The 25,449-nt window shown below is 54.1% G+C and overlaps 1 protein-coding gene across 5 annotated transcripts in view; it reads left to right on the forward strand.

The window, feature by feature from the left end:
* The window catches only part of ARHGEF10L (Rho guanine nucleotide exchange factor 10 like), a 181,895-nt gene that overhangs the window by 131,700 nt on the left and 24,746 nt on the right, over positions 1-25,449 (forward strand). For all 5 annotated transcript variants that reach the window (XM_025399555.1, XM_025399565.1, XM_025399559.1 and 2 more), the window contains 4 exons: positions 5,123-5,209; positions 6,330-6,553; positions 9,871-10,025; positions 17,694-17,842. In XM_025399555.1, the coding sequence (XP_025255340.1) occupies positions 5,123-5,209; positions 6,330-6,553; positions 9,871-10,025; positions 17,694-17,842 (615 nt within the window). The remainder of the gene's footprint in view (positions 1-5,122; positions 5,210-6,329; positions 6,554-9,870; positions 10,026-17,693; positions 17,843-25,449) is intronic.

A 25,449-nucleotide genomic window follows, 5' to 3' on the forward strand; every position in this document is an offset into this window, starting at 1 on the left:
ATTGGGCTGTAGACTGGGGATCTAAACAGCTGAAAGAACAAATCCTTGAGATGTGAGGTTCATTTGTTCACTTGTGCATTCTGCATGTAATTTTTTGAGCACCTATTTTGTGCTAGACCCTGGGAATACAGTAGTGACTAAGACTTACAAGGTCCCAGCCCTTATGTAGCTTTGAATCCTAGCAGAGAGAGAGAGGCAAAAACCCAGCAAACCAAAGGAAATAGAAAAGAGTGAGGTGCATAACAAAGACATCGGGGCCACAATAGATACATGGGTGGGTTGAGGTTCAGAGATGGCCACTTGGAGGAGGTGGCGTTTAAACTGAGACCTGAATGGCAAGAAGGATTCAGCCCAGGGATGGGAATGATATTCCCAGTAGACAAACCCACTCAGAGGGTACAGCAGGAACAGTGGGGGAAGCCAGGTGAGGCAGGAGGAGAGAGGGCGGGCCCCGAGGTCAGCTGGTGGGTGAGCTGGACCACACCAGCCTTGCAGGCTGGGTCAGCTTTGGATTTCGTTCTCAGAACAGTGAGAAGCCTTGGAAACAGATGTTTCCCAAGCTGGGGACTAGCATGATTTGATTTATAATTTGCATTTTTTGGATCCTTCTGGCTGGTGTGTGAGAGTGAATTGCAGATAAGAATGGATACTGGGACTGGGCGTGGTGGCTCATGCCTGTAATCCCAGCACTTTGGGAGGCTGAGGTGGGAGGGTCATTTGAGTCCAGGGGTTTGAGACCAGCCTGGGCAACATAGTAAGACCCCCATCTCTACAAAATAAAAAATAAAATTAGCCAGGTGTGGTGGCGCAAGCCTATAGTCCTAGTGACTTGGGAGGCTGAGGTGGGAGGATCGCTTGAGCCCAGGAGGTTGAGGCTGCAGTAAGCTGTGATTGCACCCCTGCACTCCAGCCTGGGGGACAGAGTGAGACCCTGTCTCAAATAAATAAGTAAATAATACAAAAGGAATGGATGTCGGCTGGGTGGGGTGGCTCACGTCTGTAATCCCAGCATTTTGGGAGGCCAAGGCAGGTGGATCACTTGAGGTCAGGAGTTCGAGACCAGCCTGGCAAACATGGTGAAACCCTGTCTCTACCAAAAATACAAAAATTAGCTGAGCTTGGTGGTGCACACCTGTAGTCCCAGCTACTGGAGAGGCTGAGGTGGAAAAATCACTTGAACCTGGGAGGCAGAAGTTGCAGTGAACCGAAATCGTGCCACTGCATTCCAGCCTGGGTGACACAGTGAGCCCTTGTCTCAAAAAAAAAAAAAAAAGAATGGATATAGAGGGAGCAGCTCAGAGCTCAGCTCAGGGTCCTGCTGAGACGTGACAAGACTTGACGTGGGCGGAGGCCAGGGCTGTGACTGGAGTAAGGCATCCTTGCCTCAGGCACAAAATTCCAGCAGATGTCAAAAATCTCAATAATTAAAATAAATACGGTTTTAATGCAGTGCTTAAATATAACCAAATCAGCAAATTTCTGCTTGTGGTTTGGTCACTCTTTTTGTCTCTTGATACACAAAGGGCCAGGATTAGGGTGAGGCGAGTGAGCCAGGGTTGTACAAGTGTAGGGTGAAGTTTTGTCTGTATTTAAACTTTTAAATAATTATTCATTGTGGATTTTTTGCATTAATATTGATTTGCCTTACTCTGTCTCTCTCTATATATTTTTTGTGACTGCGTTTTTGGTGCCCTTTTAAATTTTGTACCCCAGCTAGGTGCCCTGTCTATCACCCTAGCCCCAGCCCTGGTGGAGGCCTTGGGCAAGGGAGGTGGGAACACGTTAGGGATATGTTGGGGTGGGACTGGCTTAACTGGTGATAGATGGGGTATGCCAGATTGGGGGTTACTTGTGGGCCCCGGGGCCTTGGGCTGGAGGCAGCGACCATGGAGTGGGGAGTATCAGGGCCCACTGTGCCTGCGGCCAGCTTGGCCTTAGGGCATCCCTGCAGAAGGCTGGCCCTGGGTGACTTTTATGATGGGCATTGGATTCTCCTGTATTCCTCAGGGCCTTGGGTCTCTTGAGAGCACAGGATGCAGGCTGAGCCCTGACAGATCAGACCCCAGTGGTGGAGTCACAGACTGGCCACTGCCTCCAGGGCCTCCCCAAAAGAAACTCCCATCCAGGTGGGGAGCCTCTGCCACCTCAAACCTGGGGAACCAGGGCCCACGAACCTCCTCAGTGTGAGCTCTCAGGGCCCAGGAATATGTAGGCCAGAAGCCTCAGTCCTGCTGGCCCCAGCTCACTGTCTCCTGAGGAGCGCCAGGGCTAGTGGAGGGCGGCGAGTGACTCTCTGTGGTAAGGGGCCTGTGGAGCTCCCAGAAGCCAGAGCAGAGCCTGTCTGGCCACACTTGCTAGGCCTCAAATTGCCATCCCACTCTGCCCACACCCTACCCCACCCCCCACCAGTCCAGACACATGTGCCCCATCAGCTGTGTGCTGGCAGCCTGATGAATTAGGGCCTTGGAGTTCCAAGGCCCTGTCCAATTACTGCAGAAACAGATGTGAGTGTGTGAACCGCTGCCCAGGCCCCCTTCCAGCACACCACGTTTCCAGGTGGTCCTGGGGCAGGGGTGACTCCAGCTCTGGCTGGCCTCATGGCAACCAGTGGCCCGGACTATTTGTCTAGGGAGGGCTTGGGCTGGGCAGAGGGAGTTGCTGGCCACAGTGTAGACAGGGTCAGCACTCTTGTACCAGTGGACAAGGGTGTGTTGGGCTCTTTCCTGCAAGGGACTGGGGTGTTGGGGCGGAAGGCAGGAGTAGGTCTCTCGTCTGTGCTGACAGTGGCCGCTGCCCACACTGGGCCACAGCAAGGCCTTCTGACTCAAAGGAATCAGCCGGGGGCGTGAAAGAGCATCAGCAGGGGCCACCTGCCTTGGATTGAGTCCCAACAGTGTGACATCAGGAATGCTGCCTCAGCTCATGGTATCTTAAACTGGGGTGGTCACAGCATCTCCCTGACTGGGTCACCATGAGGAGTAAAGGATACAATTTGGGTCAGGTGCTTAGCCAGTTGCATGGGGTGTGCTCAGGGCTCAAGCAATGGAAGCGAACACCTGAGGACACCTTGGTCCCCAGGAAGGAAAGGACACCGGAGTCTGTTCTGTGGCATTTCTGAAGGCCTGGCTACTGGGGTGTTGAAGGTTCTTCTTGGACCCCTGGCTCCATCCAAGGGGGAATGTTCTCCCTGGAGGGGCAGCAGGTGGGCAGGGAGGGCTCAGCACAAACCCGTTTCCTTGATTGTCAGTCTCAGAGCCTGCCCGGGGACAGGGCCTTGGGGGTGGGGCTGGGGGTGCTGCCTGCTCTGAGGTGCTTTAAAACTCAAGCATCTTGGGAGCCCAGCCCCACAGGGAGTCTGTGGCCAGGCTTGCTTAGGCCAAAGCTCACCAGCCCATTGGGCTGTGTCTTGACCTTCACCGACCTCAGCCAGAACTGCTGTTGGCCATGTACCCTGTCTTCTGCTCATCCGTGCTAGCTCCGCCCTCATAGCCTTGCTCCGGTGATGAAATGAGCTAAGGTGTGTGAAGTGCTGGAATATCCCATGGGAGGCCCTTGGTAAGCCTTAGCAGCTGCGGGGTAACTGGGTACCTGGCCCTGGGCCGGGTACTTTACACTTTCCCTCTCCAGTCCCCACGGCCATCCTGAGAGATTTCAGGGTCTCTGCTCTGTAGGTGAGGACCTGATTTGTTCAGTACCATCCAGATGGTAACCACTGAGCTGGGGCTGGAGCCAGGTTGGCTGTACCTGAAGCTGCTTCCCTTCACAGCCTCGTGCTCCCCTCTTCTCTTCTGCATAGGGTACCTTGACTTCCCAGCTTCCTGGCATAGGCAAGACATTTAGGGCCAGGGCCTTGCCCATGAAGGAGCCATTTGAGTTTTTCCCACCATCTTCATCCTGGCTCTGTTGACTCAGCTGACATCAGGGCCCACTGGAGTTGCCATGGAAATGCCCGAGCAGGGGCTGCCGTGGCCTGCTTTCCACCAAGGGAGCACAGAGAGCATCAGGCCAGCAGAAAGGGCGTGCACCCTCAGCTAGATGCAGCCACCAGGAAGCAGAGAAGACGGAGCCCGGAGGCCAGGCTTAGTGAAGCCCCCTGCTCTGAATGTGGGGACCCATGTTTTCAGCAGGCAGAACTGGGGTCCCAGAGTGCCGAGGCCTCTGGCGTGCAGCCAGGCTTCTGGGGTAAAATTCAACCAGAATAGAAAGAGACCTGAACCAGGAGTAGAAGGTTTGAATTCTAGCCCTGACTCTGCCACTAACATGCTGTGTGACCTTGAGCCAGGCACGCCTCCCTCTGACCTTTAAGTTGGCATCTGCTAAATGAGGAGGCTGGATGAGGTGACCTCTTAGGGCCCTCGCCCATGGCCATTAGAAATTTTGTTAGAATATTCTAACAATAACAGGGATGGCTGGGGCCTTCAGCACCAGCAGAGGGCAGCAGCTGCCTGGAAAAGAGCCCAGTGGTCGGCTGCATCCTCCCTCCAGCCAAGCGCTGTCTCCACTCTGTCTTCTCTTTCAATGTGGCCCATGAGTGGGTCAGGCCATTTCCTAGAATCGTTGTCCTTGCCAGAGAGAGGGACTGGCCAGGTCTAGCTCAGGAGACAGGCCTCAGAGAGAGGCCACCCAACACGGGGTCTGGGGTAGCTGATTCAGGGGGAGTAGGCGGAAGGGGGTTACTGGCGATAGCGGTGACAGGCTGAGCCCTGGTTTCTGTGCGTGGCCCTCACAAGCTGCCCAGCCCTGCCACTCACCTCCCCTGTGGTCTAGGGCAGTCACCTGCCCTCTGTGACCCTTGTTTCCTTGTCTGTAGAATAAGGAGGGGTGGGCATTAGTGGCTTTCAAGAAACCGTATCTGGAAGCTGCTCAGTTTCAGAGACCCTGGGCTGATACAGAGCCTTCTGCAGGCCTCTTCTAGCCGGGAGGTTCTAGGAGAGGAAAAACAAGTGTGAGCGTGTAGGAACTGCCTGGAGAAGCAGGCACTTGTGAAGCATGTTGCTTTCCTGGTCCCCACCCACAGGGATTCTAATCCAGGGAGAGTTGGATGGGGCCCAGGAATCTGCCAAATATTGGCATCTGGGCACCTTGACGATTAACCTCACATGTACCATTTCTGTCTCTGCAGCTTGGGGCCCTGGTCCACAGTCCTGTCAACTGTCCCCTGCTGGGCTTCTCAGCGGTCAGCACCTCCCTTCCACAGGGCTACCTCTGGGTGAGTCACCCCCCTGCCCAGCTGGGCATTCTGGCCTCAGGACGGGAGTAGGAAGAGCAGTACCTGGGAGGGGGTGCTGGAGACAGCAGCTGCCTGCCTCATCTCATGCAGCTTCATCCAGCAAGGTCTTCCTGGGAACCTCTGGTGCCAGGCACTGTATATGGAGTTGGGAGGTGCAACCTCATCTGGGGCAACAGAAAACCAGGGAGCTAATAAGAGAGTGTGCCTTTTGCAAATGGTGACAGGGCTGAGAAGGAAGTGAAAGGGGGAGCTGTGCAGAGGGCCTGGGTCTCAGGATCTTCGCCCCTGGAGTCAGGAGGCAGGGCTGGCTAGTGCCCTACTCATGCAGACATTCCAGCCCACCTTTCTATCCTTGGGCTTCCTGGCAAAGCCTCCCTTGATTCAAGTGAGGTACTCTCCACCATATTCCTTGTGCTGCAAATTGTGCGCTCTCATTGCTGCTTGCCGTCTGAGAGTGATTTGTTCCTCATCGTTTCCCCAGGATCTAGCACATGGTATATCCATCATCCATCCATCTATCCACCCACCTATCCATCTATCCATCTACCCACCCACCTACCTATCAATTTATCCATCCAACAAGAATATATATTTAATCCATCAATTTATTTATCTGTCCATCCACCCATCCACCCACCCATCCATTCATTCACCTATACAGCCTTCCATCTATCTGTCTATCATCTGTCCACCCATCCATCCATCCATCCATCTATCCATCCACCCAACAAGAATGTGTTGAGTATGTATCTATCATATGCTAGACACAGAGGTAAAACAATGGTCAACACAGAGAAGGGCATTTTAAAGGGATGGAGTAGATGTTTACTTTATATTGGTTGAAATGCACCCTGCAGAGGAGGAAATAGAAAGCTGACTGAGTATTTAGCCTACCTTAGCTCCTTACCTGATTTCCTGTGGGCCCTGAAGCTAACTTGTTGCCATGGCAGCTGGGGGTAAATGACCTTTGTGACCGCAGGAGCGTGTGGGCAGGAGAAGGGATGTGTCTCTTAAAGGATGGGGTCCTTGGGAAAGCAGGTCCTCCTCTGCTCCCTCTTGTGGTTCCCACCTGATGGCCTCTCTGGGTCTCTGCTCCCAGGTCGGGGGTGGACAGGAAGGTGCAGGGGGCCAGGTGGAAATCTTTTCCTTGAACCGGCCCTCGCCCCGCACCGTCAAGTCCTTCCCACTGGCAGCCCCTGTGCTCTGCATGGAGTACATCCCAGAATTGGAGGAGGAGGCGGAGAGCAGAGATGACAGCCGGACAGCTGCTGACCCCTCGGCCACAGTGCATCCAACCATCTGCCTCGGGCTCCAGGATGGCAGGTGAGGGGCCCAGAAGGAGGGGTGAGAGCAGCCTCTGCAGGGCTGGGCACTGGGTGGGGGCTGTTCCTGTAGCTTTCCAGATCTGCCTGTTGCCTGCCAACATTCTCTGCCCCTGGTCTCCAGGAAGGTAGGCACCAGAGCTGCCCAGTGTGGCAGCCAAAGTGTCGGGAGCTGCCTGCAGTGCAGTTGCCTGGCTCCTCCCAGGCAGCATGGCTGGTGGAGGTGGATGCTGGCTCTGCTGTCAGCCAGACCTGGGTTTGAATTTCAGCTCACCCACTTCCTTGCTCTGGGTCCTGGGCACTCATTTAACCTCTCTGAACCTCAGTTTCTCATCCGTAAAGTGGGGACCAGAATCCCCCCATGCAGGGCTGCCGTGAGAGCCCACCGAGACACAGCCACATGAGGCCTTCAGTTCACTTAGCTGTCATTGAATGTTCACCATATGTGGCCCCCATTCGCCTTGCTGGGCAGGGTGAGGGTTCCAGGGCATTTCCAGGTCAAGAGGTTACTACTGGCAGAGAGGGCTGCCCTCTGTAAGACATCTGGGGCTTTGTGAGTCAGCAAAACCCTGACTCAAAGCAAGGAGGCTCAGGGCAAGCTGTGGCCTGTGCAGGGTGGGTAGACCACCTCCCGTAGCGGAAAGGGAGAGGGAATGTTCATCCTGTGCACAGGGAGGTGAAGGTGAGGATCAGTGAAGATCTGAGGGGGGCCGTGCCCTGGGGAGTCTAGGGCCTGGCACTGCTGTGTCCTGTCCTCCCTGCGTCTCTGTGCACTCCACCCCTCCTAGAGAGAAGGAGATGAGATGAGAGCATGTTTCCTGAGCACCTACTGTGTGCTGCTCAGAGGTGAGCCTCATAGCCACTCCTCTGTAATGCGGAGGTCGTTCCCTCCCCTTTCCCACACAAGGAAACCGAGTAAGGAGCAAAAGCCAAGGTTACTGAAGTCAACTGGGAGCCACTCTAAGCTCCGCACAGTCCAGGCTTGGCCTACAGCCAAGGGCCCAGCCAGGGCCTGGACCTAGGAGGGGCCTTCCAGACCTTTCTTTTTACCCCCTAAAGAACCCACATGTTCATTAAATAATCTCCCTCCATTCTCCTGCTCCCCACCCCCACCCCAGAAACCACTAATCTACTTTCTGTCTCTATGGGTTTGTCTCCTCAGGACACTGTATAAATGGACTCACACACTATGTATGTTCCATGTAAATGGCTCATACTCCATGTACATTTCATGTAAATGGACTCACACTACATATGTTTCAAGTGAATGACTCACGTGCTATGTACATTTCATGTGAATGGACTCACACTGTGCAAGTTTCATGTGAGTGACACACTGTACATTTCATGTGAATGACTCACACGCTATGTACATTTCATGTGATTGCCACAGACTATATACATTTCATGTGAATGACACACACTGTGTACATTTCATGTGAATGACTCACGCGCTATGTACATTTCATCTGATTGCCACACACTATATACATTTCATGTGAATGACTCACATGCTATGTACATTTCATGTGAATGACACACATGCTATGTACATTTCATGTGAATGACACACACTGTGTACATTTCATGTGAATGACACACACTGTGTACATTTCATGTGAATGACACACACTGTGTACATTTCATGTGAATGACACACACTGTGTACATTTCATGTGAATGACACACACTGTGTACATTTCATGTGAATGACACACACTGTGTACATTTCATGTGAATGACACACACTGTGTACATTTCATGTGAATGACACACACTGTGTACATTTCATGTGAATGACACACACTGTGTACATTTCATGTGAATGACACACACTGTGTACATTTCATGTGAATGACACACACTGTGTACATTTCATGTGAATGACACACACTGTGTACATTTCATGTGAATGACACACACTGTGTACATTTCATGTGAATGACTCACGCGCTATGTACATTTCATGTGAATGACACACTGTACATTTCATGTGAATGACTCACTATGTACATTTCATGTGAATGACTTGCACGCTAGTACATTTCATGTGAATGGACTCACACTATGTATGTTTCATGTGATTGCCACACACTGTGTACATTTCATGTGAATGACACACACTGTGTATGTTTCATGTGAATGACTCATATGCTATGTACATTTCGTGTGAATGACTCATGCACTATGTACATTTCATGTGAATGGACTCACACTATGCATGTTTCATGTGAGTGACACACTGTGCATTTCATGTGAATGACTCACACTATGTATATTTTATGTGAATGACTCACACTGGGTACATTTCATATGCATGGACTCACACTATGTATGCTTCATGTGATTGCCACATACTGTGTACATTTCATGTGAATGACTCACATGCTATGTACATTTCATGTGAATGACTCATGTGCTATGTACATTTCATGTGAATGACACACACTGTGTGTGTTTCATGTGAATGACTCACATACTATGTACATTTCATGTGAATGACTTGCACATTAGTACATTTCATGTGAATGGACTCATACTATGTATGTTTTGTGTGATTGTCACACACTATGTACATTTCATGTGAATGACTCACACGCTATGTACATTTCATGTGAATGACACACACTATGTACATTTCATGTGAATGACTCACACACTATGTACGTTTCATGTGAATGACACTGTATGTTTCATGTGAATGACTCACACGCTATGTACATTTCATGTGAATGACTTGCATACTAGTATATTTCATGTGAATGGGCTCACACTATGTATGTTTCATGTGAATGACTCACACGCTATGTATGTTTCATGTAAATGGACTCAGACACTATGTGGCTTTTCCTGTCTGCTTCTCTTAGCATCACACCTACAGGATCCTTCTGTGTAGCATGTGTCAGTACTTTGTTCCTTTTATGGTGGTGAAGTAGGCATCGTTGCCCCATTTTACAGAGAGAACTGAGGCTTAGCAGTCCAGGGTCTGTCAGACTGGAAAGTGGCACGTCTGGATTCGAACTCAGGTCCATGTGACTCTGAAAATAGCTCTTTCAGCACCTTTACTGTGCTGCCTCTGGAGCCTCCCTGAGTCCTCTTCATGACAGAGGTCAGGGAGGGTACCATTCCAGAAAACCATGGAAAAGTGAGCTCCCGCATGGTGGAGCTATGGCCTGGCCACACAGCAGAAAGGCATGGCTTAGAGGGAGCAGCTCCCTGGGGCCCTCTCCCTAGGAGGGCATGGGGGCAGTGAGCAGGTGGGAGTGCTCAGTGTGTCACTCAGACTGCTCAGACTGCTTCTTTGACCTCTCTCTGCAGCATCCTGCTCTATGGCAGTGTGGACACTGGCACCCAGTGCCTGGCGACCTGCAGGAGCCCAGGTCTGCAGCCTGTGCTCTGCCTGCGACACAGCCCCTTCCACCTGCTCGCTGGCCTGCAGGATGGGACCCTTGCTGCCTACCCTCGGACCAGCGGTGAGGACTGGGGGAAATGGGGGAAGGGGGGCAGTTCTGGATGCCAGCTGGGTGCCAGATTCTCTACCAAGAGAGGATACAGGAGGCTGGGCAGGGATGAATTGGGAAATCTTAGTGCTGAGGGCATTTGGAGATCCCTGAGCCCCACTGGGGTTCAATGGGTGGCTCCTCCATACGTGAATACTTGCTGGAATAGGGTGCTCACTACCATGTGGGCAGTGAAACCTGTTGGCAGGAGACTCTAGCGGATAAGAGAGGTACTCGCAGGTCGGAGGGACCTGGCTTCCTGTTCAGGCTTTGCCCGATGACAGCTGTATCCCTTGCTGCATGATCTCCCTTCTTTGGTGCCTGGGGCTCTTCATGAGAATAAGGGCAGTGTCCACTGCTCATGGGTCCTGGAGGGTTAGACAACTCCATTAGGGCAAAGCACAGGGCCAGGCCCAGGGCGCACTCAGTGGAGTCAAATATTTCCATCTGGGTTGTTTTATTGAGTCATCCCTAGCACAGGTTACGATGTCAGGAGGGCAGGAGGGCCATGTTTGGGCTGCTGTGCTCCAGGGCAGGGGTAAAGTGCTTAATGCATGCATGTTATCTTAATTTTCATGCACCCCTTAAGAATTTCCTTTGCTTTACTGAGATGATGCTGACTGGGGACCGAACGCGCCTTCTCCCCAGCCATGTGGATTGCTGTGGTCCCCATCCCCTGGGCTTGTTCAGCCCCGATTTGATGAAGGGGACTGAGCGGAGAGTGTAGCCACCCCCAGTCTCCTGGAAGGGACAGAGGAGCCTGAAGGTCCATGGCGTCTCTTCTCCCCTGCCTTTTCCGCCAGCCAGGCTATGGTTGCTGCGTCATCACAGCCTGTTGCAGGGTAATAAACAGATATTTGTACTGAGCTAATTTTTTTTTTTTTTTGCCACTTGGCACTGTGTTGGTATTTTTAATTAGCTTTTGATAAGGCATTTATAGTTTTTAATTAAAGGGGGAAGAGGGAGGGAAAAAACCCTTCTCACCATCAGACCGAGTGTGCGTGTGAATGTAAATACGGGCTCAGATCTGCAGAGACGCATGAGGAGTTCTAGAGGGACCACTCCCGACTGGCTCCCACGGAACACTGTGAGCCCGGCCTGTGCCGCCCTGGCACCCTGGTCCCCAGCTTGGGTCGCCTTTGGCCTGTTCCCTCTTACTGCTCTATTCGCCAGTTTGGACACCTGGGTTGGAAGGAGGCGAGGCGGCCCTGACAAGGACCACAAATGGCAGATATGTAGAGTCGCGTATCCTAGAGGCTGGAACCCAGGGGTCCATGTTTGGATGGGTCATGTGCCCTCAGTAGGCACTAGGGAAGGGCCTTGCTCCCAGCTGCTTCAGGTGTTTCCTTGCCTATGGCTGCAGAACTTCAACTTCCGCGTGGTGTTCTCCCTGGCTGTGTGTCGGTGTGCAAATTTCCCTTTTTTATGAAGACACAGATAATATTGGATTAGGGACCTGTTCCTCTCTAGTATTAACTCATCTTAACTAATTACATCTGCAGTGACCTTACTTCCCAAGGAGGTCACATTCTGAGGTACTGGGTGCTGGGACCTTAACATACAGATGAGGGGGCACAGTTCACCCCAAAACAGGGGGCTTAGGGTCTATCCATTGGCTTCTAGCCTGGGGTTGGAGCCTGTTAGTTTGTCAGGACCAAAAGGGCCACTGGGGACCATTGAACCCCACGCCCTCATTTTCTGGATGGGAGCAGACTGTCCAGAGCCCCCTGACTGAGCTGAACCTGCAGCCAGTACCCTACCTCCCAGACTAGAGCTCTCTGCAGACGTGAGGGGGCTTTGGCTTGTCCAGGTAGAGTGGAGGCCATGAGGCCTGAAGGCTGAGATGTTCTACCAGCTTTCCTGCCTTGCAAACATGTGTACACCAAATGCTTACTGAGAACGTACTATATGCCATGGACACAGTGGCAAGCAAAATGGACAGACTGCCTGCCCTCATGGAGCTTACAGTCTATAGAGGGAGAGAGAATCGGTTAGTAAACAAGCAGAGGTATAAGATTATACATGGTGCCGAGGGCCCCTACGGGAAGGAATGAGTGTTGTGTGACAGCCTCACTACCCAAGTATGGGGCGGGGTGTGCCGCAAAGGCCTCCCTGAGGAGGGGGATCCTGAGGCTAAGATCTTAAGAAGTCAGGCAAGTGGAGAGTTGGGGGAATGATGTTCTCAGCAGAGGGAACAGTACATGCAAAGGCCCGAAGGCAGGAGAATGCTTGATCTGGTGGGGGAAGCCGGAGAGGAGGCTGTTTTGCTGGACAACTGGAAGAGGAAGTGGCACTAGGCGTGAGCCAGGGGCAGACAGAGCTGTTTGTGAGGGCCTCCAACTTGTCTCAGTGTGTCAGGGAGTAGAGAGGCATGTTAGAGGTGGCTGAGCACTGGGCTCCCTCTGGCTGGTAGACAGGAGGGGAGGCAGGTTGGCTGGCTGAGAGGCTGAGGCAGCCACCTGGACAGGTGAATTTGGTGGTCATGCTCTCTCTGGGTGTCCAGTTTGGCTGTGGCCAAGAGGCCCCTGAGAAAGGGCTTGCCTTACTTGGTATCCCCACCCGTACCCGGTGTTATCTTTCAGAGGTGGCCCAGGCAGGCAGCTGGGTTCTCAGGACCTGCTACACGGTACAGGGTGGGTGGGATTCGCCTCCATCACCTTCTACCTGGATTACATGCAGCCGGGTCTGGAATCATCCTCCTGGTCTGTGACCAGCTGTGGGACTGGCATCAGCTTGGCCCTCATCCAGATTCACTGAGGCCTTGGATACCCCTCAGATACCCCCACCCATCCCAGCGGCAGAGCCAGGGCTTGGAACTGCACCTGCATCAACCTGGCAGGCTCTGTATCAACCTCAGAACCCACTGTGGCGGCCCTGGTGGTGTGGAGGGTCCAGGGATTGTGAAAATCTAGACCCCTCATCTTCATCCAGAAGCAGGTACTCCATGAAGTATTTGCTGGTGTTTGAAGTCACATGGTCACTGTCCTGCGGGGTTAGGCTGAGACCAAGACTGGCATTCCTGCTAAAACTGGCATTCCTGGCCATGCTTTGGCTTATTGGAGAAGGACAGGACCAGACACAAATAGGTCTGTAGGACAGAACCTACAGAACCAGTAGCTGAGGGTTGACTGTCCAGACTCCAGAGTGACCAGGCCACGTGGAGGAATGGACTGGCAGAGCTGGAGCAGCCTCAGCGTCCCACCTGCAGCTGAGAGATGGGGAAACTGAGGCGAGAGCAGTGTGGCCATGGCAGTCACTCTGCTGCCCTCAGGAGCATCTGCTTGTTCTCATTCATTGTATCACTCATTCATTTGCTCAATAAGCCAGTGCCCCTGAGGTGTCAGGTACACAGCAGGGTGCTGGGGCCCGGAGCTGAGCCAGGTGGCCACTGTCCTTGCCTGCGTGCTACCTGGGCTCTCCCGTGATACAGGGGCATTGCCAGGCCTTGGGTGGGGATGCTGGAGTATCCCTGGTTGGGCACTGGTGCCGTGGTTTGGAGTCCCCCCTTGAGGAGGTACATGGCATAATGGGTAAGGGATGGGTTGGGCATCAGGCTGCTGGGATTGAGTCCCCACTGCGAGAGGTTGGGCCTTTGCTTTGCCCTCTAATCCTCAGTTTCCTCGCCCGTGAAATGGGGGTGTGGGCAGCCCCACTTCATAGAATGGTTGTGAAGGGTAGACATGGCAATTCCCACGAATGCCACGACAGAGCCTGGAGGATTGGCGCCTCCCACGTGTCCCTTTATCACAGTCATCATCATCACAGTCACTATTTACTGTCGCCCGGCAGGGGCTGCCCTTTGGGCCCCTCTCAGCTGTGATGACTCACTCTGGGACCTGCTTTCTGGCTCCAGTCCAGTCTTGACCCCTGAGGGAGACCCAGGGGCTTTCTCTGCTGCAGGCTGGGGGAAGAGGGATGCCAGCCTCCTGAAGCTGCCTTTGCTGAGACAGGACCTTCATCTCCCTTGTGCTGGCCGCGAGAGCTGGTGCCGGGCCCAGATGAATGGGCTGTCACGCAGGGGCAGGTGTGTGTGTGTGGGCCTGTGTTCCACAACATGTGTGTGCATACACACAGCCACTGGAGGGGAAGATGAAGAGGGGTGGAAAGTGCGGGGCTGCCATCAGGCAGGGGCGGCTCTCACCAGAGCTCACAGCAATTGGGTTTGTGATCTCAGAATCACGGTGTGTGAGAGCTGGAAAGAATCTTAGAGGACCAAGTTTTGTCCTCATGGTGCAGATGGGAAAACTGAGTCCCAGCAAGGGGAAGTCTCTTGTTCAGGATCCCACCATGGGCCCTCTAATCAGGGACTCCTGTCCAGTGTCCTTTATGAGCTTTTTTTTTTTTTTTTTTTTTTTGGAGACAGAGTCTCACTCTGTCACCCAGGCTAGAGTGCAGTGGCGCTCCACTGCAACCTCTGCCTCCCGGGTTCAAACAATTCTCCTGCCTCAGCCTCCCAAGTAGCTGGGATTACAGGTGCACACCACCATGCCCAGCTAATTTTTTAATTTTTAGTAGAGACAGGGTTTCACTATGTTGGCCAGGCTGGTCTTGAACTCCCAACCTCAGGTGATCCACCTGCCTCGGCCTCCCGAAGTGTTGGGATTACAGGTGTGAGCCACCATACCCGGCCTTTGTGAGCTTTTTGATCTAACAGTATTAGCATTATTAAATTTCATCACAGTTCATCGTTCTGCCCTGGAGTCAGGACTTCTTAGAGGATTTCTGGAGACTCGCCGCAAATGCAGGAACGGCATTCATGTAGTCCTCAGGGTTTGACCCTAGCTCCTACTCTAGGCTGCCACAACGAGGCTCTGTTCCAGGGGAGTGGATGCAGGGGCTCCGGTGGCTATCACTGCTGGACAGAACCTCACTTTCCAGTTTTGGGAGGTGTTTCCTCACCATCCCTAGCTGCTTTGTCCCTGGGAGGGGTCCCAGCCCCCATCTCAGCCTTAGCAGCCTAATTAGACTCCAGCTTCCAGCCACGAACACTACTCACCTCTGGCCACTGGGGGGTGCTCAAAGCCTTGCATTTTCTTGGCTCCAGCCCTGGTGGAGGCCTGGCCGCCTTCAGGTCACTCGCCCCTCCTGGACACCAGGCCCAGCTGCACAGCCCTTCAGAAACCTGAGAGGGTAGTGTGGTTGGAGAAGCAGGCCAGGCCCAGAGTCAGACAGAGCCAAGCTCAAAACCCATTGTGCAAGGTCTTAGCTCCACAGGTCACTGCTGTCACGTTGGTTAAGTGGATTCAACACTTGCTTCCACACACTGTTGTGTTGTGGCAAATGACATCAAACAGTAAGAGCCACGAGCATAGACTCCTTTGTAGCTGAGTGAATTGGGGTAGTTATTTAAACTCGCTATGTCTCAGTTGTCTCTGTTATGAACAGGGATAATAATAGTATCTACCACACAGGCTTGCTGGGAGTTAAGGAAGTAATTCAAGGAAGGAGGGCCTGGTGTGCGGATACAGAACGCTGTGTAAGAACTGCTGTCAGGGCTCCTGACTGTGTGCCCAGATAAATATTCTTGCATATTTTATTGACTCCCTGCAACATCCGGAGAAGTGCAGGTGTGGTTATCATGCCCAGTGTGCAGATGAGGGAAACTGAGGTCCAGAGAGGCGAAGCCCCCTGTCCAAGTTCACACAGAAGCTCTGGGGCTGAGGACTGCCCTGCTCTGACTGCTTCCCTTGTGCTCACGCTGGCTGGCTGGGCAGAGCGCTCTGTGTGCCTGGAAGTCGAGGGGAGTCCTTGTTCCCCTGCCTCTTAGCTGAGCTTGGAGTCTGCCCATTTTAAGTAGGGCATAAGGGCAGAAGGGGAACCTGTTTTATAGATGGGAAAGAGGAGGGGAGGGAGGGAAAACTGGGACCAGGAAAAGCATGGGATAAGACAGGGTACGGTAGGGAAGGACGGGGAGGGGGTGGGAATCTAGTTTGGCTCTTCTGACCACACCCCAGCAGTGGCTTCCATCACGTACCCTGCAGCCCTTCCAGCTTTGGAGACAGCTGTGCCCCATCGTGCCACCAAGCAGCTGGCTCAGAGAGGAAGGGTCTGCCTGTGATGGGCTGCTCTGTATCAGGGACCCAGCGGAGGCCAGGTGGGGTAGCAGGGCATTGGCAGGCTCACAGCTGGCTGTGTCCTGTCTCTCAGTCCCCACCACTGCTGCCTCTCTCTCCAGAGTGTGCCATGGCCCAGGCTGCTCCAGGCTGGGCCCCAGCTTCCCCTTCAACTCCCTTTACCTACCTGGCACCCTGACAAGACAGGGCAGCCACCAGGGTTCTGTGTGGCATCAGATGTGACTTCTGAGAAAAAACAATCTCGGCACGCGCTGCTTGGTTGCCAGTTGCCAGAGAAAATGGTTCTTGGGTGAGGTCAGCATCCCGGGGGAGGGGAGGACCTGGCTTAGGCCAGGTTCCTAGGTCTGTTTGGTTTTCAGGGATGACAGACTGGAGATTTATTGTCTCTCAGAACATCCTCTGGATCAGGCGCAGTGGCTCATGCCTGTAATCCCAGAACTTTGGGAGGCCGAGGCAGGTGGATCACTTGAAGTCAGGAGTTCGAGACCAGCCTGGCCAACATGGCGAAACCCTATGTCTACTTTAAATTAACCGGGCGTGGTGGTGGGCACCTATAATCTCAGTTACTTCGGAGGCTGAGGCAAGAGAATCGCTGGAATCCGGGGAGGCAGAGCGTGCAGTGAGCCAAGATTGTGCCACTGCAATCCAGCCTGGGAGACAGAGTGAGACTCTGTCTCAAAGAAAAAACAAATAAATAAACAAACAAAAAACAACCTCTACCTCACCTGGTAGCAGCGGTGTTTCTGGAGGAGGAAGAGATCTTGGTAAATTTGACAGAAGTGCCTTGGAGTCGGCCAGAAGATTCATGAGAAATCAAGATTCAGTCTGGATAAGCTACAGCGTCGGAAAAGTCTTCAGAGACAATCTTGTCAACTCCCCACCCCATTTTACACATGGGGAAACCAAGGCCTCTTGAAGGGTAGAGATGTGCTCAAGGTCCTTAGCAAGTTAGTAGTGGCAGAACCAGGGCTAGACCCCAAGTCTCCCGACTCTGGGTCCAGGACACTTTCCACCATATCATGCTGCCTCTTCTGAGAAGCCTCCCGGATTTCCTCCAGGGCAGAATTAGCTCCGTCCATCTCAGCAGTTCTCAAGACCCTGGTGCAGGCCTGCTCATTTGTGCTTGGCATGTCATGTGATAACTGTTGATTAACCTGTTGGTTGCTCTGACCAGTGAAGGGCTTCCTTGAGGGTGGGGCCTGTGTCTGATTCCTTTCTGTCTTCCCAGCACCCAGTGCATGGCCTGGTGTGGAGTAGGTGCTTACTACACGAATGGGAGAGAGGGAAAGAGACAGAGAGGCAGGCAAGGGAAGGGGGAAAGAGAATGGAGGGAGGGAGGAAGAAAGGGACGAATCTGAGAGTAGGTGTGGCCGGGTGTGGGAAATGAATGGTGGGAGTCGGAGGCAGATGGGGACAGCCACCATCCAGCTGGATGGAGAGAGAAAGGCCCTGAAGTGCGGGCAGAGGGTGTGTGGGGCCCCGCTGAGCCCCCTGCTGCTGGCCTGCATTCCTGGGGGATCTGCTTGCCACTCCTGACCCCTGACCTGCCTCCCCTCTCTCCCTGCAGGAGGTGTCCTGTGGGACCTGGAGAGCCCTCCCGTGTGCCTGACTGTGGGGCCTGGGCCTGTCCGCACCCTGTTGAGCCTGGAGGATGCTGTGTGGGCCAGCTGTGGGCCCCGGGTCTCTGTCCTGGAAGCCACCACCCTCCAGCCTCAGGTACTGCCCTATCCTTTGGCTTGTGGCCCTGGAGGCCTGCGTCCCTTTTGCTGACCCTTTCTTACGTCCACCCTGGCACTGCTTTCAGCTCCCAGTGGCATCTCAGGGATCGATTGGGCAGAGTTTGTCTGGAAGCAGAGGGGGCCAAGGTCCTAACTGGGCCTGATCTCTTCCTCTGCCACACATCGCCAAGGCTACCAAGAGCAGAAAGCGCCCGGCTGCACTGCACTGTGGCCTGGATCCTGAGTTGTGTTGGCTGCTGCTTGTGGAAGTGGGACTGGGGTCCCTGTCCTTGGACTGATAGCCAGGACTTGTACCCACGGAGCCCGGGCCATGCTGAGGGTGTGGCCAGGGTGGATACAGCCATCCGCTGGGCTCTTCAAACCACATGGAGGGAGAGGCTGCCTGGGTCCTGCCTTGCCCTGTTTCCAGCACCGCCCACGCCTTGGCCCCCAGGATGAGGGACTGGTCTGGGGGGCTCGTCCCTGGCTCAGCCTAGGCCCATGCGTGTCTCTGATCAACAGCACTGCCCGCTTACCTGACCACACCTGCAGTCCATCCTGGGCGGGAGACTCAGCATGGTTCCCCAAGAGGCATTTTGGTGATGTTTGATTTGTTTGGACTATCAATTGCAATGAGTCGCCACCTGGCCTGGAGTGGAACCCTCCCAGGGTGCTTCCTCATGAGGGGCGTCTTCATTTGCCCACCTAGTTCTCTCTCATGCAGCTGTAAATCAGCTACTCAATAGCAGAAACACTAAGTGGAGTCCTGGGATCTTAAGAGCACAGATGATCAGGGCTGGGCTCCAGATGACACAACTCTCATTTGACAAAGGGGAAAACTGAGGCATGAGGCCTTATGAATGAGCTCTGAGACTGGGGGCTGAGTCTCAGGGATGTGGCCCGCTTCTTTCCCTGGCTTGCTGGAGCCAAACCAACCAGATCGTCTTTCAGTTCTGCGGCTTACACGTGGGGCCTGTGTGCTGGCCCCCATGGGAGCACGAGGCTTCTAGTCTGTAATGGGAATAAGCGTCCCATTCCTGGAATCCTTTTCCTTACTGTATCAGTCGGGGTTCTCCAGAGGAACAGAACCAATGGGACATATGTGAGTGTGTGTATGTGCATGTATATGTATACACACGTACATAGGAAGAGATTCATTTATAGAGAGTCGGCTCATGGGGTGGTGGAGGCAGCGAAGCCCCAGCATCTGTGGATAGCATGCTGGAGATGCAGGCAAGCTGCCGGCATAGTTCAGTGTGAATACGGAGGCCTGGAAACCTGCGAGCTGGTGGTGTGCCTTCCGGTTCAAAAGCTGGCAGACCTGAGACTCAAAAGAGCTGATGCTTCAGCGTGATTCTGAAGGCAGGAATGAACCAGTGGAAGGTAGTCAGGCAGGGAGCGAATTCTCCCCCTCAGCCTTTTTCATTCAGGCTTCAGCAGATTGGGTGAGGCCCGCCCACACTGGGAGGGCCGTGTGCATGACTAAGCCTACCGTTCAGATGCTAATCTCATCCGGAGACACCCTCACAGACACACCCAGAGCCACGTTTAACCATATATCTGGGCTCCCGTGGCCCAGTCAAGTTGACACATAAAATTAATTATCTCTCAAGGAGAAGATGATGCTTGGGAGCCGTGGTACCCGGCCAGTGCCAGCCTGGGAGATAACTGATCAGTGGCTCTTCCTGGGTGCTGGGAAGGGGAGGTGGAGTTACCCAGCCCAGCTCCTTAGACAGGAGGGAGCCGCTGGCGGGACAGATGTGAGTGGCAGGGCCCCAGGGCACAGAGCTGCCCCTGTGAGCTGGGCCTGTGGAGCTCCTCCCAGGCTCTCCTGGCAGCTCAGGAGCACTTGAGACTTCAGGAGTGGGGAGGACTGGGGAGGCATCATTGAAGACAGCAGCCCCCCTGCCTGTGTCCCGGCCACTTCCAACGCTGGGTAGCTGGCACCCTACCCCCTTAGAGGTGTGCAGTTGGAGAGCAGGCTGCTTCAGACGGGACCCTAGCTGTGCCCCTGCCAAGCGATGCGACCTTGAATAAGACATGGAGGCTACCTGGGCCTCAGTTATTTCATCTGTAAAATGGGATGGTAACAGTACCAGTGGGGAGTTAGCAGAAGGACAAACTGAGAACATTCAAGTGAAAGGGGGAGGGCTGGATGAACATTATTTGCTGTCATTGTAATAATTTACCCATCTTAAATCTGCACTGCTGTGTATGTCGTTGATTTGGAAAATCAAGCTGCTCCCGGGGTCAGTGTCGTCAGTGGGTGTGGGGCATGGAGCCCACCCTGCAGGTCTGCCATCCTCCCGCCTCACCGGAAGACAGCCTTCCTCCTGCCGACAGCTGTCCAGGAGCATGGGACAGATGGTGAAGGGAAGTACAGGGGCCCGGGTCAGGCCCTGTCTGGCTTTCACCTGTTTTTGTCCCTTGCCAGCCATAGTGCAGTCCACTCCCAGCCCACAGAGGTCAGCTCTGGCGTGACCATCCTTGGGGCCCCAGTGGCCACCAGGCTATAGCCTGAGGCTGTGATTATTTAAGATTTGTTCTGGGTCAGCTGCCCTAAAGAAGGGTCTTTAGACCCTTAGATCAATATGGCCTTTCACCTGCTTTGCACACCTCAGGGGGCATCAGGAGGGCTGCTGACTGGAGGGAGGCGAGATGGAGGAAGGGGTGGCCAGGGAGCCCCTGCAGCAGAGGCCAGCATGCGCCCCTGTCCGCAACCAGGAAAATGGAAAAGTTTCTGTTCGCTGCCGGTGCGGGCAGCTTGCCTTCAGTACATACAATCATTCGGCACAGTAACAAGGTGATCGCCATGCATATTTAATAAGGCCATGCTCCTGCTGCTTGGAATACAGGGAAGCCGGCTCCACCTTGGCGCTGGAGATCTGGAAATGGCTCCGTATGGTTGCTGCTAACAACTGCTTGACCTGCTCCTGGGCTGCCCAGCTCCACGCTCACCACAGTTGCCACTGCATGGCCAGCCAGGCCTGGGGGAGCTGCCTGAAGCCTGGGCTGCTGCTGCTCCCTCACTGGCTGTGGTCTCATACGTCTGCCTAGGGCTCAGCACCTGTGGGCTGTGCCTCGCATGCGATGTCTGCAGCAGAACGCCTACCTTCAGAGGAAGGGCATTCCTTGCTGGCAGCCATGCAGCAGAATCTGCCCTAGGCTTGAGAAAACCCCCTATGGGGTTTGAGATTCTTGGAGCTGTTCAGTGCTCCAAGCCAGGAGATTCAGGCATGTGTTTTGGCCGAGGGTATGGCTGGCATGGCCCAGGACCAAATGTGAAAACACAGGGGCTTAATCTAGGACTGTGTTACCTCTAAGGGGCTTTTCTGATTCCTCCCACCCTCAGGAAGTAATCCAAACCAATGTATATTGAGCAATTCCTTTGGACCAGAAATAAGTTTTGCACTTTTCCTGTAGGATCTCATTTAATCCTCAAATCACGCTTTCAGATGAATACTATTATTCCCACTTTACAGATGAAACAGAGGCACAGAGAGGTTAAGTAACTTGCCCAAGGTCACACAGCTAGAAGAGGCAGGGTTGGGATTTGAACACAGGCATTCTGAACCCCTGTGCTTAACTCATCCACCTTGGTAGGCAGAAGGCTCAGTTTCCTTTGGACTGCCTGGGCCTCCAAAGCTTTCTGTCCATGTCAGATGTAACTCCCGGGAGCTCCTCTTGTTTCCATGAGCACGCCTTCCGGGCTGAGGACTGTGTTGTGTTCATCTTTGTTTCCACAGTGCCTGGATCACTGTCACCTAGCAGGGGCTCCCAATTCCAGGCCTTCTGTGTGAGGTGCTGAAGGCACAGAAATGAGCAAGGTGGGCTCAGCAGTCCAGGAGCTCGGAGTCCAGTGTGCAGACACAGAGCTGGGACTGTCAGCTGCTGCCCAGTGTTGTGAGACCAGGGACAGGGAAAGCCCAGGGTAGGCGGGATCCCAGGGGAGGCGAGAGGGGCACCAGACCAAGCCGGAGGCAGGACAGGAGCAGGAGACGGTCGTCTGGAGGTCAGGATCCCCGGGCTCAGCTATGCAGGTGAGTTGGTGTGTGACTATGAAGGAAGGGGGAAGTGATGTTCTGGCCAGAAGAAAGCACCGCGAGCAACGCCCAGGCCAGAGGCAGCCTTCGAGTGGCCAGATGGCCTCCAGGAGTGGGGCGCCTGAGCTGAGGACTGCCTCCCTGAGGCCCACGTGGCCTGGACTCCACGCCTTGTCCAGCTGGTCCCTGCTGGGCCGCCTTGACCTGTTTCATGCCACCATCCCCTGCAGAGCTGGCACCCGTGGTTGGTCTGTGGGTTTTACGCTTGCCCACCAACTGCTTATTCAGCTCTTTGATCCCAGCAGAGGCAGAAGCGAGGCCTGGTAAACAATAATGTCGCTCACCGGGGCCCGTGTCAACACCGCGTCCTCTGCGTTCATGATCTAGATCACACCGCCTTCAAAGTCTAATCCAGTTGTCTGGAGTTCATTTTAACCGATCGCTGGAGAGGGAAGCCGGCTGTGGGATGATTGTTGCATCTTAATTTAAAAGAACTTATTGGGAACAGGCTGATAGCAGGCCTGAGGCACACAGGGTGTGCTCTGCTGCGTGGAGGGCTGGTGCCCTGCAAGGCTACTCCCTGACAAGGTGTGGGCTGGGGTCTCTGCCACCCTGGCCTGTGGGAGGACAACAGTAGTGACAGTGTGGGGCATTGGGGACCCAGCTGGGCTGTGAATACACATTATGCTATTGGATCTCCTCAAGGCTGAGGAGTGACCCGCTGGGCCCATTTTATAGATGGGGGTGTGGACTAGAAGCCAGGCCCTTTTGCTTTCAGTCTGCAGCCATGCTGGCCCCTTCCCACCACCAGGCCAAGCTCCTTCCCACCACCAGGCCTTCACCTCTGTTGTTCCCTCTGCCTGGAGCACTGCTCCCCTCCTGTGTGGCTCCTCTGTAGCTTGGGTCTCGGCTTAACTGCCGCCTCATCAGTGAAGCCACCCTGACTGCTCCAGCTGAGTCATCCCTACCCCTTTATGGTCTCAGCACATCACCCGGCTTTATTGTCTTCAGAGTGTTGGTCACTTTCTGCAATTATCTCCTTGAATGCAGTTGTCCGTCTGCACCACTGGGATGTAAGCACCATGGAAACGGCGCCTCACTGCCTTGTTAACCAGTGAGTCCCAGGGCCCGGCACGGTGCAGCCTCTCAGCCAGTTAGGGGTGAGTGTGCCGGCACCTTCCTCCTCCAAGGTGGAGCTGCCTCTGCAGGGCGGTCGCAGGGCCCTCGCAGGACTCTGCAGGAAGGTGAGATTTGGGGGGTTAGGCATTCTTTCTGCGCTGGGGCAGTTAGGGAAGTGTCCTGGGAAGAACTGTGCCTTCAAGGAAGTAGGGCAGGGAGGCCCCTCCCAAGAGAGGGGAGGGAGGAATTCACAGAAGGGGCTTGTCCAGAGGGTCTGTGGCCAGTGGGGATAGTCCCTGCCTGGATGGCAGCCAGGGACAGATGGACAACTGTGTCACTTGAGGGTGAGAGCCCTGCCTGGACCTGCCCCCACGCCAGCCTTGCGGTGTTTCTATGGCAACCCCCTTCCCCCAAGCAGATTTTCAGCCTTCGTGGTGCAGTTCCAAGAAGTGCAGGCCTGGGTCCTGCCTTGCATGGCTGTGGTGGGATTAACTGGGGTAGCCCCTCCCCCATTAGACCCAGGCTCCCCATCCTTGGAGAAGCCTGTCTGGACCATTTCACCTCCTACACACACCACAGCTACGTGCTGACATCCTGGGGCCGGTTATGGGATTAACCAGACCGAAGCTGAGTAGGGTGGGACCGGGCCTGACTGGCTCCCATTGTTACCATCGTATCCCCGTGGCCCAAGGCCAGGTCTGACACAGAGCAGGTGCTCAGTAAAGGGTGGTTAAGGCCAGAAGGGCAGCCCTTAGGGAGATGGGCTCTGTCTGTGGTGTTTCCCCAAGTGCGGTGGGGGCATTGCGGAACAGCCGACTGGCTTGGTTTTAACCAGCTTCGGAGCATGAAGGTGCTTCGTGAAGTGTGTGCTGTCAGCAATCTGCTCTGCGTCTGACGCCTCCTGCTGGTACCTCTGCACTGGTCTCTCAAACCGGCACTCATGCTTTTTCTCCCTAAGCATGACAGAGAAGAAACTTCTCTGGGCTCCTGGACACCAACAACCCTTGATTTCCCCTGCCCATGCCCCCACCCCCAGCCGCCTTCCGCACCCTTAATTTTCATGTTTAGTGCCTAAACTTAGTTTGCATGTATTAGCTGTTGTAAATCTATCATACCAGTGTGACGTGGCATGAATAATGCATCACTGGGCTGTATTAGTTTTCTGTCTCCTATCTTATTTATGACACGAAACGGGTGGGAATTTGCAGAAGAGAAATCCAGGCGCAGGGCTTCTTGGGTAATGGTATGCAAATTGGCGTGAGGGTGAAAAGATGCACCAGGCCCTCCCGGCGCCCAGGAGCTGCCGAGGAGGAGCGCCCGGGGTCTGGGCCACCGCCAGTGTGTGCAGGGTCTCGAGTCCTATCACCGCGTGGAGTCAGCTCTGCTCGGCAGTTTGTCTTAATTTTTTTTGTTAATGTGTGTGTCATTGTGGTTGTCACCCTGTTATGTTTTTTAAATTAAAAGTTGGCAAGCAAAACTTGAGAAATGGATTTTCTAAAGATTGTGGAGACTTCCCAGGAGGCTCCGACAAGAGCAAGTTCACAAGGAAGGCGAGCGTTTTCCAGCATCAGGAAGGCTTGAAGTTAGATGTTCAGGACTCCCTTTCAGGAAGTTTGTGACACATGGGAGGTAGGGGTGCGTTTGGGACCCCATAGGGCCTTCCTCCGTGGAGGGGTCAGAAATAAGTTGGTTGGTTGCAAAGTTGGGCCCAGAGGGGGTGAAGAGCATCTCAAGGCATGTCTTGTGGGGCAGTAGATGGCTGAGGGTCAGCCTCCAGGCCCCTCTGTCCTCACCTGGAGGAGCTCAGATCTTTCCTGTGTCTAGCGCTTGGTTTCCCCCCAACCAGAAGATTTATGGGATGAAAAGATTTCGTGATTTTTAAAAACAAGTTGGGAGCTGATGGCTCAGGGAACAGGCTTCACGAAACCTGACCTGGAGCAGGACGGAACCTGGAGGAGAAAGGGAGCCGGTACAGGGAAGGCGGACGAACAGACATCGTGGAGAGGACATATGGGACGGGAGGTGAGGAAGGGGTGCTGGCACAGCAGGGGCAGTCCTGTCCTTGTGAGTCACCCCCCAGTCTTAGCTGGCAGCAGCCAGCCCCTGATCCTCCCCTCCCCTCCACTCCGCGTGTCTCTTCCACATCCACCTCCCCTCTGAGCCCATCAGCAGGGAGAGGGGGAGGGTAGATGTCCAAGGGGCAACAGCCCAGTCCTTCTGGAACTTGGCAAGGAACAAATAGAGCCATGGACATGGGTCTGCTGAATGTCAGCCGCTGGGCTGAGGGCTTAACGCAGTGGAGGCCAGGCCCTGGGTGTAATTAAGGAGGCTCCCTCCCTGGGTGGTTGGGAAGAATGAATGAGGTCACACGTGCAGAGGGTGTAGGTTAGTGCCTAATGCACACTCAGGCAGAGTGGCCGCTAAGCAATGGTCCTCTGATCCT

Source organism: Theropithecus gelada, chromosome 1, assembly GCF_003255815.1.
Source record: "Theropithecus gelada isolate Dixy chromosome 1, Tgel_1.0, whole genome shotgun sequence".
In the NCBI taxonomy this organism is placed as follows: Eukaryota; Metazoa; Chordata; class Mammalia; order Primates; family Cercopithecidae; genus Theropithecus; species Theropithecus gelada.